Source organism: Triturus cristatus, chromosome 12, assembly GCF_964204655.1.
Source record: "Triturus cristatus chromosome 12, aTriCri1.1, whole genome shotgun sequence".
Lineage (NCBI taxonomy): Eukaryota > Metazoa > Chordata > Amphibia > Caudata > Salamandridae > Triturus > Triturus cristatus.
This window is the reverse complement of record NC_140595.1, coordinates 402255677-402277751: the sequence shown is the minus strand read 5'-3', so window position 1 is coordinate 402277751 and position 22075 is coordinate 402255677. Positions and strand designations below refer to the sequence as shown.

Here is a 22075-nt window from a genome sequence, read left to right as displayed (position 1 = left end):
AAGGCCATCAATTTGACTTTTGCCCTTTACAAACTCAATTCACAGTTACATAGTCCAATAGCTTAGTAATAAATGCAAAGCAAATGCCAACTGTCTCCGATGGTCAATTGGCATTCTCCTCAAAACTTTCCCAGATGATGGCCAAAATTCAGTGTACAACCTACCGGCAAATCTTCTACCTACCACAATACACAATTTAGGCATAGATAAGACTAGAATTTGGATTATTAAGGCACGATTTGGAGTGTGAGTCATCTTTGATTAAATACTTTCACTAAATAGTAAACTCTCAACGTGACACACTTAAGATGAAGATCCAAGCTATTTTTGATCAAAAAAACAATGCCTGGTCAAATTACTTGGCGAACCATTAACAATTTAAACCTCATTCTGGATTCCAGTTTTCGCACTATTCCATATGTGACATTGAAATTTTTATTAAAAATGCAAGTCTGCCAATTATCCAGGGAAGTGGATCTAACAAAAATACAATCCAGGCCTCGATTTGAAATGATCTGAAAATCATGAGAAATAACAGATGCAGCCATATATGAGAAAAGCTTTGAGCAGACAATGTAGAAACCAAATTCCGCGTGCAAGATTCATGATTTTGTCAATTAAAGAGTACAGATCATCCTGCAAAAAAAAAAAAAACAATCTGACAACGAGAGCTGCTGATTCTGCAACTTGTGAAGGACCTGGTAAAACCTGTGACCAGTCTGACTAACGACTTTTTGAATTTTAAACCTTTCCCCTGTTTTGAGTTTAACATTGATGACATGGCTCCCCCTTTGGCACGAAAACTGTTTTTACATTTCCGTTATAAGACTTTGCCCAGCAAACAGCCCTGTTCTAGGTGGCGCCGTAGTGTTTTTACTGACGATCTGTCCCCTGCGTGTAAAGCCTGCCCGGAATCCATTGTTCATTTACTTTTCTTCTGCCCACACTATTCAACTCCGAGGAAAAAATTGATACTTCCGTTGTGTAGACATGCAGGCTCGGGTCATTATCTCGAGGTGATGAGAATCTTGTGTACTGACACTCGAAGAGTAATGGTTTTTGGCCTCTCAAGATTCTGGTATGCACTGTGGATCAGGCGTGGAAAATCATTTGCATGAAGCACTTTACTCTCTTCAAAGTCATTGTACCCTGTATTTTGCACAACTATTTTACGGTACTGGTTTTTATTCATATTTATCTGATAATGTTTTTATACTTCTGTTTTTCATACTTGTGCTGTGTACTTTTTGGATCTGTGTGATTGAAATAGAGTGATGATGATGATTCTGCCACTATGTAGGAGAATCGATAACTTATATACTTTGCTGTTGCCCTGAATTTTCAGCCGTGTGCTATGCTCTATTTAGGGCAAAGTTTTGAGAAATGCAGTTACAACTTGCAGAGGTGCCGACACTCTGTTTTTGAACAAATGGTAGCACGGAACTTGCATAGTTTGGAACGAATATAACTATCGTAAATAATAAATTGAACTCAGCATCGCCCATTCCGATTTCAAAGTCACATAAAGGAAGACTGCTAATAACCAAAAGAACTGATGAGGAGCATTAATAATTGCGTTTTTAAATAAGTAATTATTTTTTAACTAAAACTTGATTTAATTGTTTCACTAATGATCCTTCTGTATTGCACGTATTTATTTTAATGATTTTAATCATCAATTCAATACAATGTATTAATTGATTCAATCGTCGGGGTAGTAGGCATTATATAACCACACCATGTCATTAGGATTAATACTGGTAGGAGATACCTGTGCCATTAGGCCCTCCATTGAAAGAAGAGCGGAGAGGATTTTAGGATCCAACAGATTAGGCTGGTGATGCCTAGCTAACCGGCTCCTGCCCACAGAGGTCTAAAAGGGCCTTTCCCAGCCACTACTGAGTCCAAAAGGTATTTCTAGAATGGCAAGAGTGGCTCTGAAGTAGCCAACTTAGCCTGGAGTATTTCTACCAGCAATTTAGTCTTGAAAACCTCAGGAGGCACCGGTAACTCTAATACCTCTACTACTTTCCTAACAACACAGGTAAACAAACTGACCTCACCTGACACAGGTTTGTTTGGGTAGGGGATGTCAGGCTCTGGTGGCATTTCAACACAGCTTGTGTGTCCCAGGTCTAAGAACAATCTAACACCATTGCACTGTGGAAATATGGATTTTTCTGGTCGGTTATGTCCCCTATCTTGGACCCCAACGGTTCTATGTGCATGTTACAAGTACATGTATGTTCCCTCCAGTTCCAGTTATGGAGACGCAAATACATGTGCGTCCACCGTTAACATGTCCTCTGTCAGATCCGCCATGAATAGGCCGGATATTCCATTCCTAAGTACGAAAGGCCACCGGCTTTATATGGTTCACTTATGCCATTTTACAGTCCAGGCAAGTAGGCCCTGATTCTGTCATCAAACTCTTCTTGCCTTCTGCCTCTGAAAGCTCCAGTCTGAGCCTGCATCCGTGACCATGAACTTTGTCTCATTCTCTGCGCGGCTCACGAAGCCTGACATCAGCCTATTCTCTGCCAAGAACTGTATTTCACCTTCGAGTTATCTGCTTCCCCCTCAGCCAATGCATTCCTGCCTAGTAGTTTAAGTAAACATTCTTCCAGCTACCGAGCAAAGGGCCCGGCTTCTCTGTCTTTATACAAGTAATTCATAGCACTGTTACTATGGAAGATTCCTGCCCTCGCATCTAGTGTAGACACTTAGACGCTTGTACACGCACGCACAGTCAGTATAGAATAGATTCTGTCCGAGAGTCCTTCTTTTGTGGATAACATAGTTCTTTAAACATAGGATGTTAGATATGATTTGGGATTAGGTTGACTTGACCCCCCAGACTTTTCGTCTCCACATGTAGAGCTAAACGTCAAGTCCCCTTCACCCCCTAGTTGCACGTCAATCACACGTCATGCTGCTGCGCGCGCATCTATGCCAAGTATTATCTTATAGATCCACCTACATATGACATCATAACCAATTATGTTCCTTTTTACTCCTTATTACACCCATTTTCGGTTACGCATATGAATCGTCATTTTCTTTATCAATTGTTACGCCTACTGCATTCGCTTCATTGTAATGTATGTACTATAAAAGTCATTTCTTGTCAATAAAGTATGTACTTCCCTTCCTGAACCTCCGTGGTGATGGAACTTGGAGCAACCGATTATAATCGATCATTGGAATAAAGCCCATTCCGAACCTCTAATACCACGGATTCTGCCTCTTATTTTACTGAGCTATTTTATTATGTTTCTGTATCAAATTAAGTCCCGGTAAAGAATTTTATTTACTACATGAATGGCGCCCGAATAGGGACACTTTCTCATCTCACGCGCCGGCGGTGAGTTGCAGGCCCGGTCTCCTGCCACAGCTGGACGGACAATAACGCGTACCAGCAGGATTTCCTGTATCTCCCTCCGGTCAAGCGGGGGCGACTGAGGCTGCGATCAACACCCAGACGAGGCGGTGAGAAGTGCGAAGTATCCCGACCAGAGCCTAGCTGAGAGAGCAAGATCCGAGGTATACAGAGGCCCACCAGTTCAAAGTCGAGTCCAGTTTCCGACGAATCGAGTCGAGTCCAGTCCGGTCCAAGTTCAGTTTCCGAGGCCTTCCGTTTCCGAAGCTACCCGGTGAGTACCATTACTGGGGAGGCATTTCCGACGTGCACATAGGTTGTGCCGGTCAAGACGGGTTTGGGTACACAAATCCGGTCTGCACTGTTTTAGCAGTGTATATGTACTGTTTAGCAGTATATCAAGTATTCCGAAGTATCTAGTTATTGTCAAGAATTATGCTTGGTGATTAGTTATGCAGACGATCATCATTGTTGGTTATTTTAAAGGTTGGAAGAAAAATGTTTAATGTTTAATGTTTGATGTGTTAAACGTCCTGCATATTGTGGTATGAATGGTTGTTCATTATTGTGCTTTTGTACTAAGTGTGTTCAAGATTAAGTATCAGATCAGTTCCCAATATGCCGCTCTTTTCGAAACTAAGACAGATCACTACAAGAAAAGGGGTACTCGAAGAAGCCGTTCCCATTCCTCCTAGGGACACTCCAGGGTACTTCATGTATCATAAACATGGCTTAGACGCTATATTATTTCTTGATTTATGGGTAGACTACACCAAGGAATTACCAGAAAGTCAGAGGTGGCCCACAGCGGGAACCTGGGATGCAGAGTGCATCATAAAAGTCGAGGAAGAGTTATGGAAAAGGAAAGTCAGACAGTCACAGAAAGATGCCGTTGAGTTATGGCGTAAAGAATCTCATAGACGTACAGAAAAAGCACGTAGACAGGAAGAGAAGAGTAAAGAGAATTCCAATAAAGTTCGAGAAAATCTATTAATTGAGGAAGGAATCCGAGTGAAATCAGAACAAGTAGACAGACAAAGAAATGCCCTTATGAATGGTATGTATCCCCTTCTGGCCGAAGGATTACCTAAAGCTACTCCAGAAATACCGAAAGACTTGCCGCCCCCATTATTCCCAATAAAGGTACATCCTAAGGGGCATCCTAGAACCGCAGAAGATGTCTTTCTCTCCTCATATTTAGACGACGCAGCTCCCGAGTATGCTAATTCCGCCCCACATAGACCGCATACCAGGGAGGTTCAACGCCAAGACCCAGTACCAGTATCCCTACAGCAACAGATCGTGTCACAAGTTCCGGCAAGCACATCTGTTTCTACATCTGTTCCCACAGCTGCTTCTATAGCTGTGTCCACACCTATAGTTGCTGTGTCACGTTCAACGAATCCTTTCACACCCGACACCCCAGATGGGGCTGCGGGAGGTGCTAGCAACATTTTTTCTACGCCACCCAGGATAAATAAACTTACCTTTCAAGAGTCAGCACATTCACGTACCCCCAAACTCATAAATGCCCGTACGCTTAAGGAACTTCTTATAGATTGTAGATATGACCCTGTGCCCGGCAAAGAGGACGAAATGATCATGGCATCATTACGTATCAGACGAGCCGCAGTGTATTTAGGGAAGTTACCAGGAATGACTGCGCATCTAGATAAAATATATCATTTTGTCCAAACAGGGCGAGATTCAGAATGTATTAACAGAGCTATGAAATACCAGAAAGTGGAGATACAGGGAGAACTGTTACGTTTCCTCATAAATTGTGTGATCAGAAATGAAGACCGACCGGGGGTAGACCCGGAAGCAATGCAAATTCTTACTAGATGGAGCCAGAATATATCGAAAGGTAGACATGATAAACAAAATTGTATAATAGCCATGGGCCGAAAGATCCGTAAAGAAATCGAACGCCTACACGAAGAAAGATTAGCGGTAGACGAGTTCGAACAAAACGAGGAGGAAGGGTCTGGACTGCCCGCAGGACAGTCAGACACCATAGCCTATGTAGGTAGAGGAAGATCTTGTAATAGTAATAAATGTCCTATTAACCCCATACGTCCGATATGTCCAGATAATAATAGGAATTTCCAAATACCTATAATTAACATCAGATCTAACGAGCATTCGTTCCAAGCCGCCGACAAACTACTCCGGGAACGAAGGGGTTATCATTTCCTCGATTCTATGGATGAACAGGATTTAGCTAGGGCAGCTGTCCATTGGGTGGACAGTCCCGGAAAATATAGTGATGATACAGTAGCACGCACATTTTTGAATCTCACCCCAGATGAACAGCGGTTAGCTGGGATTTATATGATTCAACAACTCCTCATACTATATCAGAGTCAGCATTCGGACCCTGGTCCCTTGCCTGACATATTGACTGAATTGCTCATGAATAAATGGAGAGGTTCAGGTACTAAATTAATTAAAGAAATTCTAGAATCAAGAAAGCAGTACATTCTTTTTGTATGTTCAGAACATGTTTCATTACCCATTAAGGAAAGAACCACGTATTACATGGATAGACAGAATCCTTTACGAGAAGTACACCCAATAAAAGGCGAGGACAATGAGTTTAAACGCGTATTTGTATATACGCCCATATCGAAAATAGAATTGTTAGAAATGAAGAAAGTGGTACCCAGTCATGACAAAGATCCAGCGGGTTTTCACCGAGAAATTAAAGACATGTTACTCATGGGAGAGTATACCTATCCCGACATTATGACAATATTAAAGGTATTGATGCCTGCTGGCATTTATGAAAAACTCAGGGAAAAAGAGTGGGAGGTAGGAGACCAAAAGATAGAATGGTCAGTATTAGAAGCAGAAGAAAAGGCCCGAACTGCAGGAGCAGGACTTGGGGATAAAACTAAAGCACTACCAGGTTTATTAGTACAGGTACTGCCGCGTTTATTAACTACGAAAAAGGAAGATTGGGGTACAATTTCAGCCTGTAAACAGAAGCAAGATGAAGACACTAGTGATTACTATGTCCGATTTGAAAAATGTTTTGGTATAAATAGTGGCATAAAAGCAAGTAGCGAATCATACCCGCATCTGTTTGTGACAAAATTAGTAGAAAATGCCCTACCCCAAGTAAAGAATAGAGTATTAAAATTCGAGAGTACCTGGCAAGGTAACACTCCATCACAAATGTTACAAATGTTACAATACCATCACAATAGAATTAGAGAGGAACAAGAACATGAACACAGACGCATGAAAGACACGAAAATGAAAATGCTAGTTTCTCAGACAGTTCCAGCTGAAGGACATAAGAAGGGTATGACACATTCCGGTGATTCAGCAGGACCTGTAAAAGGGACATGCAATTATTGTAAAAAGCCAGGTCATTACGTACACGATTGTCCAGTTTTGAAACATAATATCACCATAGGTAAAACACAAGAAAGACCACGGCCACCTAGACAGGACCAGAATGAACAAGGAGCTCCGCAGCATGCACAGGCCATGCCAGCTCCACCACAGTCTATACAGTTTGTGCCAGCTGCACCAGCGCTGCCTGTGGCTGCCACACAAACCACGACACGACAACTGTACCAGACCGCACAGTACGACTACCCTGATTACCAACGATACGCATGAACCAGCCTAGAGAGGGAAGTTGACTTACCCCTTATCGAGATTCCTGTAGATCAAGAAGGACCTTATGTACATAGTGAATTATTAGGCCAAGACAGAAAATTTTTACTCGATACAGGGGCAAGTCGAACAACCATAAAACGTAGTGAAGTTCCAGGGGCACCCCTCTCAGGCTCTCAGAATATTTCCCTTGGTTTTTCAGGAAAACCTATTGTTAATGACGTAAATCAGACGCTGTAACACATTGAATCCTGCCACACTTTTGCCAGTAACTGGAACAGACCCACTATCCCATGACTGTATTGAAGTTATTACTATAACGACGAAACCTAGACAAGACTTAACGGATGTCCCATTGTCAGATCCAGACCTGACATTGTACGTAGATGGTTCATGTATGAGAACAAATACAGGAGAGTTAGTGGCTGCTTACGCAGTCACAACAGATACTGAAGTCATTGAAACAAATCGCATAAATACTTTGTCAGCTCAAGCCGCAGAGCTCATCGCTCTGACACAAGCCTGTATTCAAGCCACAAGTAAAAAAGTCAACATATACACTGATTCACGTTATGCATTCGGAGTTGTACATGACTTCGGCGTGCTATGGCGAGAGAGAGGTTATTTAACTTCCCACGGTGCCCACATTCAGCACGGACCCCTCATTCATGCCTTATTAGATGCAGTACATCTACCCACTGCAATATCAATTATGAAATGTAAGGCTCATACGAAGATTACTGATATCATTTCTCAAGGCAATGACCTAGCCGATAGAACAGCTAAACAGACTGCTCAAACTCAAACCTCCGACATGACAAAGACAATAGTCCCGATGCCGACACATTGTATGACAGTTAAAGATCCTACTCTTGACGTAATTGACATACAGACACATGCTACACCAGACGAAATAAAGAAATGGACTGAATTAGGAGGGATCCAAACGGACCAAGGATGGATGATGAAGGAAAAATCTGTGTGGTTCCTTCCTGATTCAATGGTCCAAGTTATAATTAACACTATACATAGTCCAGCGCATCTAGGAGAAAAAGCTATGCTAGACAGCATTCAACACATTTGGTTCAATAAACATTTGCGAGCAGCAGCCAAACAAAAGGTCCGTACCTGTATGATCTGTTGCCAGTTCAACCCAGGAAAAAGTGTTCCCGTAGAACAAGGTGGATTTCATCCTCCTAATCACCCTTTTGAAGTACTCCAGATGGATTATATCCAGATGGAACGATGTCGAGGATTCAAATATGTTCTCGTAGTTGTCTGCGCTCTGTCCCGTTGGACGGAGGCATACCCGGTTTCAGATTACACTGCCCCGACTACTGCCAAACAGTTAGTTCGAGAATTCTTCCCACGATACGGTTTACCACGTGTTGTTCACTCAGATAACGGCCAGCCGTTCTCATCCGAACTAATGAAACATGTTTCACTTCTGTTAGGGTATCAGTGGAAATTCCACTGTGTCCGACACCCCGAAGCAGCAGGTCTCGTAGAAAGACATAATCAGATACTGAAAATCAGATTGTCCAAAATATGCAGAGAGAAAGGTGTCGACTGGGTAGTAGCGTTACCAGTTGCACTCTTTTACATGAGAATGGTAGCACACTCTCGAACAGGGCTATCCCCGTATGAGGTGATCTTCGGCAGACCATCAAATATGTGGGGGAAGCCTATACCACGCAAAATAACTGATATTGACTGTAATATGCTGACAGATTACTTGGCTTCCTTGATGTCTGCACTACAATCTTGTCGTTCACAGGTAGCTGCAGCCTTTCCCGACAACACTGAGGTGAAACCCCATGACGTAGTTCCGGGGGACCTTGTACTTGTGAGAAATTTCGACCGAAAGACTCAGCTGGAGCCCAGGTGGAAGACACCCCAGTTGGTCCTGCTGACCACAAGGACAGCCGTGAAGATCGAGGGCAGGAAAGGATGGGTGCATTCAAGTCATATCAAGAAATTTCATGGACTTCCTTCAGATGTAAACAGCCCACCTCGTGTGTCCTCACCCATTGACTCAAAACTACCTTTGGCTGAAGCCACCAGTAAGGAACTTTATAAGCTGAAACTTAGACCCAAACCGTCGGACGATTTGATTGTTTAAGTCCTCTCCTAGGTGAAGCGGTTGAATCTGTCTCCGACATGTATCCCCTAGACCTGAATCATGGACAGTCGCGAAAAATAATGAAACGACAGGCGTATTGTAAATCACTGCGTAGCCATTGCATAGTGACATTATTAATCTTGTTTTTCTTAAGTCTTTTAATAATTACTGCAAGTATATTGTTGCACATATATTACCCTATTGCCAGAAATGTTTACAATGTTACTGCTGAACATTCTTTTAGTGACCTACCGCCGCATGAATTGTCTTATAGACTTGCGCTGCGCAATAACACTTTCATTAGTATGTTACATCATTCCCATCAGACTAGTAATGCAACTAATTGTTGGGTGTGTGGCCGGCTCCCTCCCTATCAGAATTATGAAGGAGTCCTGCCTTTCTTTCCACATCCGTTTACACATAATGGCTCCTGTGGAGCATGGTTTAGTTTAATCAATTCCATAGACTCAGACACAGCAGTTTATCAAGACCATTGGGTATGGGGAAATCTGAACCTAGTTTTATTCAAAGTCTGTTACCCTGACAAGGAGGGTCGCCCCAAAGGAACAGGAACTGATCTAGAAAATGAAGTATATGGATTAGGTAACTTTACACCTAATCTCATGATTCTAAATGTCGAATCCGAAGTTGAACTAGTTTTACCCACCATGTCAGTATTCCCAGCGAAAGGTGAATTGTGTGTAAGAAAAGTTGGTTCCATACATATGGGCCATAGTAAATGCACTACTATAGTAGAATTCAGTGATCAAGGCAAATCTTCATTTAGAGCTTATCGCCACTCCTACTTTATATGTGGTCAGACTGCATATATGCGTCTACCTCTAGATTGGGATGGTACCTGCTACATTGCATTTCTTTTGCCACCTGTTTTCCTAGCTCCTCCTGATTATTATAGAAATATTCATTTAGTACACAACAGAAAGCGGAGAGATCTCCCAATTGTCGATTATACTGAGACGGCATGGGACAAGTATGTAGATTTTAATAAAGGCATCTTTCCCTATATAGGTACTGTTACCAATAGTAAGCTGATACGTAGATTAACTAGAACCCTTGAAGCAGTGGTGAATGAAACTATTTCCGCCTTAGGCAATTTAACAGAAGAGCAGTCTGCTATGCGGATTGTTGTGCTTCAAAATCGTCTTGTCCTTGACGTCATCCTGGCTGATAGGGGCGGAGCTTGTAGGGTCATCGGATCAAGCTGCTGCGTATTCATACCAGAAAATTCGCCATCTGTATATAAAGCTATAACTCGCCTTCATAAGATTGTAAGCCAGATACACCAGAATCCAGGCACCTGGACTTGGTCCGGTTGGTTTTGGAGCGTGATATCAGCCTGGGGATGGAGAGTTCTATCTTTCCTAGGTATTGGCCTTCTCATACTATTCAGTTGCTGTCTATGCCTACAATGTGGACCAGCGATTTGTGGTCTGTGTGCCACATCGTGCATTCCACATCAAGATTTTCATTCAAGATTCCGGAAGAAGAAAGAAGAACAAATGATGCTATATGAACAGATCAATGGATTAATGAAAATTGATATCTCTTGACGGGCAAGTAGGGGACAAGGAGGGAATGTGGAAATATGGATTTTTCTGGTCGGTTATGTCCCCTATCTTGGACCCCAACGGTTCTATGTGCATGTTACAAGTACATGTATGTTCCCTCCAGTTCCAGTTATGGAGACGCAAATACATGTGCGTCCACCGTTAACATGTCCTCTGTCAGATCCGCCATGAATAGGCCGGATATTCCATTCCTAAGTACGAAAGGCCACCGGCTTTATATGGTTCACTTATGCCATTTTACAGTCCAGGCAAGTAGGCCCTGATTCTGTCATCAAACTCTTCTTGCCTTCTGCCTCTGAAAGCTCCAGTCTGAGCCTGCATCCGTGACCATGAACTTTGTCTCATTCTCTGCGCGGCTCACGAAGCCTGACATCAGCCTATTCTCTGCCAAGAACTGTATTTCACCTTCGAGTTATCTGCTTCCCCCTCAGCCAATGCATTCCTGCCTAGTAGTTTAAGTAAACATTCTTCCAGCTACCGAGCAAAGGGCCCGGCTTCTCTGTCTTTATACAAGTAATTCATAGCACTGTTACTATGGAAGATTCCTGCCCTCGCATCTAGTGTAGACACTTAGACGCTTGTACACGCACGCACAGTCAGTATAGAATAGATTCTGTCCGAGAGTCCTTCTTTTGTGGATAACATAGTTCTTTAAACATAGGATGTTAGATATGATTTGGGATTAGGTTGACTTGACCCCCCAGACTTTTCGTCTCCACATGTAGAGCTAAACGTCAAGTCCCCTTCACCCCCTAGTTGCACGTCAATCACACGTCATGCTGCTGCGCGCGCATCTATGCCAAGTATTATCTTATAGATCCACCTACATATGACATCATAACCAATTATGTTCCTTTTTACTCCTTATTACACCCATTTTCGGTTACGCATATGAATCGTCATTTTCTTTATCAATTGTTACGCCTACTGCATTCGCTTCATTGTAATGTATGTACTATAAAAGTCATTTCTTGTCAATAAAGTATGTACTTCACTTCCTGAACCTCCGTGGTGATGGAACTTGGAGCAACCGATTATAATCGATCATTGGAATAAAGCCCATTCCGAACCTCTAATACCACGGATTCTGCCTCTTATTTTACTGAGCTATTTTATTATGTTTCTGTATCAAATTAAGTCCCGGTAAAGAATTTTATTTACCACAGCACACAGGGGTTGTTAGACCTGGCAGCTGAAGGGTGGTCTTCCTCTAAACCTTTTGCCTTATTCCTCCATTTTTGCTGATCTCTTTTTTGTTGGCCTTAGGATTCTGCGCACTTTACCGCTGCTAACCAGTGCTTAAGTGTTGGTGCTCTCTTATTTGAACATGGTGAAATTGGCTTACACCCAATCGGTACGTTTAATTTACTTTTAAGTCTCTAGTAAAGTGGTACTACATGTACTCAAGGCCTGTAAATTAAATGTTACTAGTGGGCCTCCAGCACTGATTGTGCCACCCATTTAAGCAGCTCTTTACATCTCTCAGGCCTGCTACTGCAGCCTGTATGTGCAGTTTAAACTGCCATTTCGACCTAGCAAAAATAAACCTTTTGCCAGGCTTAAACCTTCCTTTTGAAATATATGTCATCCCTACAGTAGGCCCTAAACAGTCCACAGGGTAGGGTAAAGTGTACATTAATAGCGGGACATGTACTTTTAACTTCTACATGTCCTGGTAATGAATAACTCTTAAACTCATTTTTCAGTACTGCAAGGTGTTCCTCTCCCCTAAGACAACATTGGGTTAACGTATTACATTTAATAAGTTATAACTTACGATTGAGAGCAGGTGGGAATGACGATTCTGGCATTGAAAGAATGATATTTGAAAACCTTTTTTATGGTAAAGTCTGATTTTAAGTCACTATTCTGAAAAGGCCACTTTGAGAAAGTAGGCATTTTCTCGCCCCACCCATTTTGTGCCTGCAGTCTGTTTCCTGGGACTAGGTGTAGCTGACAGTGAGACAAAGGAGCATAGGTGTGGGCAGAATGTACCATCTCTGAATGATGAGGGGGGAGGAGTTGTCACCTACTACATTTGCATATCACGAAGGCTCGGCCTGAGCACACTCTAAAAGGTTTAACACTAGTCTATTGTGACCCCAGACAAGCTGGGACCAGGGCAGGGAGGCACGAAATTTCAGACCATTATGGTGTTGGAAACCTCCAAATGCTGCTCCTACTTCAAAGTGGGCACCTGGCATAAATAATGGACCCTCAAGCCCAACTCTTCAGAACACCTCTGGACCTGTGGAAGATTCAGAAGGACTGCTGTGCTGCTCTGCAAGAAGGAATGTTACTATGTTGCTCTACTGGCTGAGTGAAAGAACTGGACCTGCATCTTGATTCCAGAACCATCAAAGTGACTCCAAGGCTAGTATGCAGACTTCCTGATCAGAGCCTCAGGGACAGAAAAGGGTTCAACCTCCTTGAACCGAGTGCCTGGACTCAGTCTGCTATGAGTCTTGCCCCCCGTCCTCCCAAGTGGTGCCACTCCAGTCCTGGATCCCTGGAAGTGGGCCTGAAGGTGCTCTTCTAGCCCAGCTGTGGTCAGAACAGAGCAGCGCTGCCCATCTCCTTGCAGTTCTGCATCGGAACCCCCGCAGCGCAATGCATCCACAACGTCAAACCTCGCACCACAAATCGCAGTCTCCTCGGAACTGCCGTTGCGCAACACCTCATTGACTTAGGCCTTCAAACTGCAAGCCCTTGTTGATGGAATCCTCTATGCTGAACCTTGCATAGCAGTCCGCAGTCTACTCTGAACCACTGCTGTGTGACACAGGCCTTCCCATTGTATGCCCCTCGTCAATAACAATGCAGGAATCCACATTGCGGGCCCCAGATTGTTTGGAACCGCTGATGCATGAAGCTTCTTTGACGCACTACTTTGCATTGCAAGCCCCTCATCGACGCCATCCTTGACAATGATGCAGTACTCTGCATTGCAGCTCCTCAACACCGCTGCTGCACGAGGCATCCTCGACACAGGTCCGTTCAACGCTTCGCAACCAGGATTTATAGTGGGAAGAGGAGTTGGCCTAACGGCTAGGGTGCTCAACCTCGGACCTGGGGAACTGGGTTCGAGTCTCGGTAATGACGCTGAACATCCTGTGATTCTGGGCAAATCACTTAATCTCCCCGTGCCTAACAAAACATGAATGTGTGTCCTCATGTAACATGACTGGTGCTATGTAAAGGGCACTGATACCTGATTGGATTCGGGTCTAGTTTGCGCTATATAAAACTCAGCAAAAAAAAAAAAAGAAAAGTACTCTTGTCCCTGTATCCGGCCTGCGCTCCATCCCTATCGGCTTGAACTTTTGACTTTGTATTGATCTGGAGGGACCAGATAACCACTGTAAGTGCCTTGTACTTCTAGGCCCTATTTTTACTTAAAAAAAACTTGAAATAGCATATTTCGGGTTCTATAGATTTGTTTTTTGTCATTTTGGTCTCAGTTTTACTATACTTTTCTAAATTGGAGTGCGATTTTTCTTGTGCTGTGTTTTCACTTTATTGCTGTTTAAGTACTGCATAAATAGGTTACACATTGCCTCTAAGATATGCCTGACTGCTTTGTGTCAAGCTACCAGAGTTGCAGAGGTTAATTTTGGGTTTCCTTGAATTTCACCAATCAGTAGATTTGTAGAGCACTACTTACCACCCGTGAAGGTATCCAGGTCCCAAATCACGCCGACGGAGATTGTGGTTTCTACTTGAGTAAGATTTCACCACCCCTCAACCAGTAACCCAATTTACAACAGGGGGCATTCGCTCATCTGTCTTATAGTCGTTCTTCAAGTAAGCAAGCCCCAGAAAAGTCATCTCCAGGCCATGAAAATTTAATCTGAAAACCTTCTCCAAAAGAAAACCTTTCTGCACTCTAGGGAGATGTTCAATCAGAGGCTCACCTTTAATGGAGGGGTCCACTTTTCTCCTAGCAGAGTATCTGTTCAGTTGTGATCAGCAATTTTGTGACCACTGAAAGGGTGGCTATAAAAACAGTGCCGCTAGAGCTGCAAAAGGTATCACCATCGTGAGATCAACAAGCAGAGCCCTTGGATTTGCAAGAGGCTCCTGAGACACAGCACAATAGCAAGCCTATGGTTCTGAAGGAGATTTATTGGCACGGGGGCTTAGGCTGTCGGAAGCATGGATGGCAAAGGTCCCACAAAAAACCTTTTCAGAAAGGAGGCAGGCCCAAAGGGGCAAACTCAAAAGAAGCAGGGCAACCCTAAAAAGATAACTCAACGCGTGAGGTGTCAGAATGTGGACCCTAAATTTCAGATGCAGCTTTTCAAGAACTAGAACCGTCTCACAGAAAATAGATTCAGGCACAGAAGAGCAGCGCTGCCACCTCCTGTAACTTTCCTGAGAACAGGAGATCTTCCTGGATGAACAACAGATCCTCTCAATTATTTCTTCCTGCATTTCTTATGCCAGGGGGAGCTTACACAAGAAAGCAAAAAAATAAGACAGCTACCTGGAGGAGGATAGTGAGTGTGGGGCGGTGCCTCGCCCCCGATCTTTGCCATAAACATCTTGCCCGACTGTTCCTTAATGGCCTCAGAGTACATCAGGCAACAGTTATTATAGGCTGTGTTTGAGCTCACACATGCAGGTGCCATGGAGGTCTGACAAGGACACGTGCTTACCACAATTAATGCAGTGCATAAAACTTGACATCTTGGAAGGAGACATCTCAAATAAAGAAAGAGTGAACATCTTTTGAAAGATTTCTCAGTACAGAAAAAGTGAAGCTCCATATCTATGTTGCAATAGGCTGGAAAACGAGCAACGGACTATCAGAGTGGCACTGTTTGAGGGGTACAGGTTGCATTTACAGAGGCGATGTAAAGCTCCGCCTGAAGCTACATGGCACCCTCCACTCATGCGGAGATATTGCTGTGAAAATGTTTCCCCAATTCAGCCTGGTGTCAGAGGATATTGAAAAGGTGAGGAATTTATCGAAAAAGTATACATCTGCACTAAATATACTTCTGGTGCATGCCACACAGTAAAGAAAAAAAGCTCCACTCACAGTTCTTTTCTGCCTCTACTTTTTCCTAACATGTTGTCATTTCTAACAAGAAACAACCCCACATTATTAGTGAAGTGATTCTTCAAACACAAAGGTCACTCAATCCACCTGACGGATCAAATCTCTATTGGGCTGTTTTGAGTTGTATCGCTGAGAATGTCTTATTTGTTATTCAAGTTTATCTATTCTTTTTCCTGACTAGCAATATTTCTTTTCATTTCCATGTGAGATTGCATAAAGGTTGTTTTACCTAGCCACTAAAAGAAGTTCTTCTTAATACAGTACTGCACATAGCAATTCTCCCTCTACTTTATAAAGGGCACACATTTTCACTTTGCTCCAACCCTCTCCCCAGTAAATAAAAATAATTAAAAACCCAAAGAAACACACACACACACACACACACCTGGCCTTTGGTCACCCACTGACATCTGCAATTACTCTTCTCCCACCTAAACTGAAAACACTTGTGTTCCGCCACCCATACCACTCCCTCTTCAATCCACCACTTTACCACCCAAAAATATGAAAATTATACCTGGACTCCTGCCACCTGTCCCTACCCTCCTTCACGCACCATGCAGCCTGAAGCTGTGCTCTCTACTCTCCATCGGAGCAGAGAGCCCGCATCATAGTGGCAGGGTCCCAAGAGCCCCATGAGTGCAACCTGGAATTCCCTCTTACGTCACAACAGTGGGAAACAACTTTTGTTTCCTACTGCTGTGACATAGTTGCAGTGTATTAACTGGATAGGGAATGCAGCATTCACACTACAGGCTTCCACTGTAGGCCATGCATAAAATAAAGGATACTCTGTCTGTAAGGTTTCGTCACAATGCGCTCACAGCACGCTGAATCCAGCATGAGGTTCATTCATTTTCAGCAAGACATCGTTCAAAATCACTCCCGAAAAAACGTATAGTATTAAGAGTGGAAATAAAGAATCTATGAGACAGAAGTTCAAGGCCTAATGTTCAACCTATAAAGTGTCTCTTCCACAAAGAATGTGACGGCAGAAAAAAGGGTGAAGATTCGTCTGCCCATTCAAACTAAATTCTGTTTTAACTTGGCACGTTCTCCATGTAGAATACAGTGTAAACCTCTGCTGCTTAAACTGTGTGATTTAATGATATTTGTGAGCCAAGACTTCATCCCCAAACAAATTTAATAAAAGGATTTGATACAGCCGATTAGAAGAGGGTGCAATAGTCACATACTTGAAGATCCCTTAACAGTATGGGCCTCAGCCGATCTCACGAAGTCCTGCCCTCCTGCTTTCATCTAATGGCAATGCCACATGGCAAGCCCTGCATTACATTGTTGGCATCAGCTGTTTGATTTCCATGGAGTCAATAAGTTTAAAAAATTGTAGGAGGAATATGGGGACCAAAGCTACAATTTTTCAGTATCTGCAGCATGGGATTATTACATCCAAACAAAAAACAGCATCACTGGCATTACTATTTTGAGTCATTACAAAGCCAATAGAGGATACTAGCGTAATAATCTGTGATTTTTAGATCTTCTATTTGTCCAGCATACCTCAGGATCTTAGATGGTCCGATTAATTGTCAAAATGTGTGGGCTTAGACATTACAAATACTTTAATTAACAAAATCTATTTCAATAAAAGGTCATGAATTCTCTCTTATTAAATATCTAGTCAAACACTCTTTGGCCTTTACAGTAAACTCATTAAAATTTCAACATGGCACAAGAAGAGCCCATCAGGCATAAGTTGTCCAAGACGTGGGCAGAAGAAGGCAGATAAAATGCACAAGATGGCCTCATGTTTACAGATGACTGAACACGGAAATAAATAGAAGACCTAAAGGAGCTTAAACCAACCATAACAAAAGATGTTGATGAGTGCAGCATGAAGGGTTGAATTGTGCAATTACTTTTAGGAAGAATAACTACAGAACAATGGAAAGATTCAAATCACCCAAATTCGCCAGAAAGGCATGCAAAATTGTTAAAGATGTACTGTTTTGAAAAACAAATAATGGAAATAGTCCCTACCTACGGGAGGCTATGAATAACCTGGACAAACCTCCACAAATCTAAACTACTTGAGCAGACAAACACAGCTCCTTCTGGGTGTTAAAACTCAGTGAATATGATAGAATAAAGTGCTTGACTAACAACAATAACATTGGAAACAAAAACAGAATAATAATCAAAATAAAGGAAATAGAAAAGGAATGCTTTGAAGAGATATGCCACGTTTCTCTTTTGCTCTTCTGCTGTAACCTTTTTATTCATGGATCTCTGAATAAAATGTATTACAACATTGGAATGTGGAGCACTCCATTGTAGACAATGGAGTGCTCCATGCTTCTATGGGCCGGTAAAGGCCCGCAGAGCAACATTCCAATGTCTTACAAAAGCCTCTCGAAGCTCGAGGGGATTTAAATCCCCTCGAGCTTCGAGAAGCCTTTGTTTAATTTGTTAGAATATTCTGCCCTCTAGTGGCAGAATGTTCTAATAGCCTTATAGCCCTTCGTAGCAGGGCTATACCGCTATTAAAGTCCCGCTGCTTTTGTTAAAGTCCCTCGCCTTCGGCTCGGGCCTTTAACGCTGCAGCGGGCCTTTAATAGCCGGTATAGCCCGCTACGGCGGGCTATAAGGCTATATTTAAAAAAATAGGTTGGTCAATATATTTAAGCAACGGTCTAACGGTAGGACCAACGTGAAGGAAGTCTCCGACAAGAGAAGTGCCTTGTTGCACAGTGCACAAGTTTTACATTTCAGCCTTTTCCCATTGCGGTTATGATCTCAAGACTGGGGAGTCAAACCCAAGAACACTGGTGCAAGATGTTTCTTCGTTTATGTTGTACAACATCAGTGTCGGCAATGAAACATTCTCAAGGAATGCAGTGGGAAGGTTAAGTATTGCTTCTTGCACTCCGGACTGCACAGAAGAGGTCGCCACAGGAGGTTGCTTTATTTATACATCGAGATATTTTTAAAACATGCCTCAAGCTATGGAGGTAATATTGTGCTGCGCATACAACTGTGGTTAACAAGATGGCATTGTAATTTGCTTTCCACTTAAATAACTGAGTTTTTTTCAAGACTTATGACACCTTAAAAACTACTAAATGTAAGTTGCAATTACCTTAATATCAACACTCTTGGCCAAGGGTGCGGGTAAGGAGCTGTAAATTAGAGCTGAAAAACAAGAAAATACACACTCAATTTCATTTATATGTTCGTTGTAGCAAAACACAGTTAAAACATATCAAAACACATTCGTAATTGTCACAGTTAAACGGAGTTGTACCGAAAAACAATTTTTTTTAAAAAAAACAGCCAAATTCAGGTTTAAATGCTAGCACCTAAACCAATTACAAAAATGGCTTGGTTTGATATACATTAAACTTGAGGGTTAACAAGGAAATACATAAATGCCTTCAACCTCCTCCCTTCTTTCAGGCAACAGTTTCATCTTTCAAAGGTTGGTCGCACTCTGCTCGTCACACCAAAAGGCCTCTCCATTTTATACAAGCATACCGACCCTGCTGCAGTGGTTGAGCCGAATCAATGTCCATCAGAATGACCACCCCCACATACATTTGCCTAAATCTGAAGCTTGTGCCCCTTAACCCGAGAGAGTAGGGGACCTTAGGGATGGGTGGAGTTTCTGAAAAAGTCCGCCAAATTCTGCAGAGTTTGTGAGCGGCTGAGGCAGTCAAGACCCTGGTAGCCATAACATTAGAGAAACACACTGCATATGTGATGGCACGACCATGGCAAGCTGCCTGTGAACAGAGAAGGTGCTGTAGTGTCATGTATACTGTGAGGGATGAGGAAAAAAGGCTGGGAAACCAAACGAGGGAATGGCCTGGGACCCCCAATGAGGGTGTGTAAGGTTCCATGTATGTATTAAGGAGAAATTACGTAAGAGCACTCTATGTTAAAAAAAATAATAATAATCAGCATTCCGTTTGTCTCCACTGTCCCTTTTGGTGAAGCTGTGTTTTATAAATGTTTCATGCATTTAAGTTTGGAGAAAGGTTTATTGAAGTGGGACACAGAACTTAACCCAGAGGGACCTACGTGGCATTTAGCTCAGGTAAAAGTAATGTTTATTAAGAAAAGAGCAAGCCCTCATTGTATGTTGTATTCCAGTCGTGATAAGTGTACTCATTCAGAGAATGCCTGCCGCACATGGGCCTATTTTGCTTCCAGATCAGGAGAAAGCTCCGCCCAAATATTCGGGGCCCCAATTGGACCTACACTACATTTGGGACATAATAAAGCTTTCTTCAGTTAGAGGGCCGTACGGACCTACAATCATGCTCAGTTCACATCTAAAAAGAAATCTCATCCAAAGCAAATAAAAAAAATACCCAACATTTTTCTGACACGGATAACGAAACGACACAAAACATCTATGAAACAGGCAGAGCGCTCACAAATCCCAGGAAATAAGAAGAAATAGTCTCGAATTGGGATATAAAATCGTCAAGTTCTATACACATGAGAGGACAAAAATGCCTCTAAAATACAGAGAGAGTAATATATCTCCTAGTCTCACGAGGAGAAGAAAAAACAAGCCTAAATTGTTCTGAAAACAGAGTTGTACAACTACTTAAATTAACAGTAATTTGAACTCCCAAGTATACCGGAGATATCAGTTCAAGAACTGACCAAGATATTTGTAAGCGCACTTGCTGAGCACAGCACAGCCCTAATACCAACGCACACAGCAGGACAGATTCTCAAAAGAATGACAGAATATGCATGAGCGCGGTGCTGAGACATAATCTGTCAGTAGCTGAAGATGAGCGCACGCAACCAGCAACGTAGTAATGGCGGCTGCAAGGACGAGGGACCACAAGGATGTCAAAAACTTGATTTCGCAATGTGTCTTTTCAATGTCCATGCGGTATATGTGTTTAATGCTTGCGGAGGATGCAAATGGTCTGTGTTTACATACACACTTACTTACTTTCTTTCTTCGGTTTTACAAAATAAGAAAACAATAAAAGCAACACATCAGTTAAAAACATTTTCTCGTAATGTTGGCGAAAGAATTGGGTCCCAACTAATTCTTACAGGAAAAGCGACTAATCGGTGGAAGAGATTTAACCTGAATCTCGTCAGAAGAAGTCTCTCAAAAATTTTGAGGTCAAATGTCAGGTAGGGCTGAATTAACAGGGTGGTCTGAACCGCAATTGCATGTTGGGCAGAAGCTTTCGTTGCTTCATTCATGAGCCTTAAATGTTCTAAATGGCTCAGTGCCCTAGCTTTCAGATCTTTCCTTGAAATCTCACCGATTGTCTCAGGTGATGTATAATAAGACTCTAACCCTTGGTCAGTTAAGAAATTTCGCACATAGAGGAGCCAACTAATTTGCACTGAGTGATCTAATAACATACAATCTGTCATGATTTGTTTAGTTAATATGTTCTTTTCAGAGATCCATGTTCGTCGCCAAAGAAGGAGTGGTTGAATTTTTGCCAAATCCCCGAAATACGGGATCCCCAGTTCCATTTGGGACATGATAAAGCTTTCTTCAGTTAGAGGGCCGTACGGACCTACAATCATGCTCAGTTCACATCTAAAAACAAATCTCACCCAAAGCAAATAAAAAAAAATACCCAACATTTTTCTGACACGGATAACGAAACGACACAAAACATCTATGAAACAGGCAGAGCGCTCACAAATCCCAGGAAATAAGAAGAAATAGTGCCTCATCTCGAATTGGGATATAAAATCGTCAAGTTCTATACACATGAGAGGACAAAAATGCCTCTGAAATACAGAGAGAGAAATATATCTCCTAGTCTCACGAGGAGAAGAAAAAACAAGCCTAAATTGTTCTGAAAACAGAGTTGTACAACTATTTGAATTAACAGTAATTTGAACTCCCAAGTATACCGGAGATATCAGTTCAAGAACTGACCAAGATATTTGTAAGCGCACTTGCTGAGCACAGCACAGCCCTAATACCAACGCGCACACAGGACAGATGCTCAAAAGAATGACAGAATATGCATGAGCACGGTGCTGAGACATAATCTGTCAGTAGCTGAAGATGAGCGCACGCAACCAGCAACGTAGTAATGGCGGCTGCAAGGACGAGGGCGCACAAGGATGTCAAAAACTTGATTTCGCAATGTGTCTTTTCAATGTCCATGCGGTATATGTGTTTAATGCTTGCGGAGGATGCGAATGGTCTGTGTTTACATACACACTTGCCTCAAGGTTCGGCTCAATGGACATGTCAGCGTCTGCAACATACATGCACACCCTTCATGTGTCTTGACTGGGTGCAGCTGATTAACGTGCATACGAAA

At 42.6% G+C, this 22075-nt stretch overlaps 1 protein-coding gene across 1 annotated transcript in view; it reads right to left on the bottom strand.

Annotated features, from left to right (window-relative positions):
• The window catches only part of POP4 (POP4 ribonuclease P/MRP subunit), a 101886-nt gene that overhangs the window by 61920 nt on the left and 17891 nt on the right, over positions 1 to 22075 (bottom strand). Inside the window, exon 3 of the mRNA XM_085638926.1 lies at positions 18886 to 18938. Within this exon, the coding sequence (XP_085495052.1) occupies positions 18886 to 18938 (53 nt within the window). The remainder of the gene's footprint in view (positions 1 to 18885; positions 18939 to 22075) is intronic.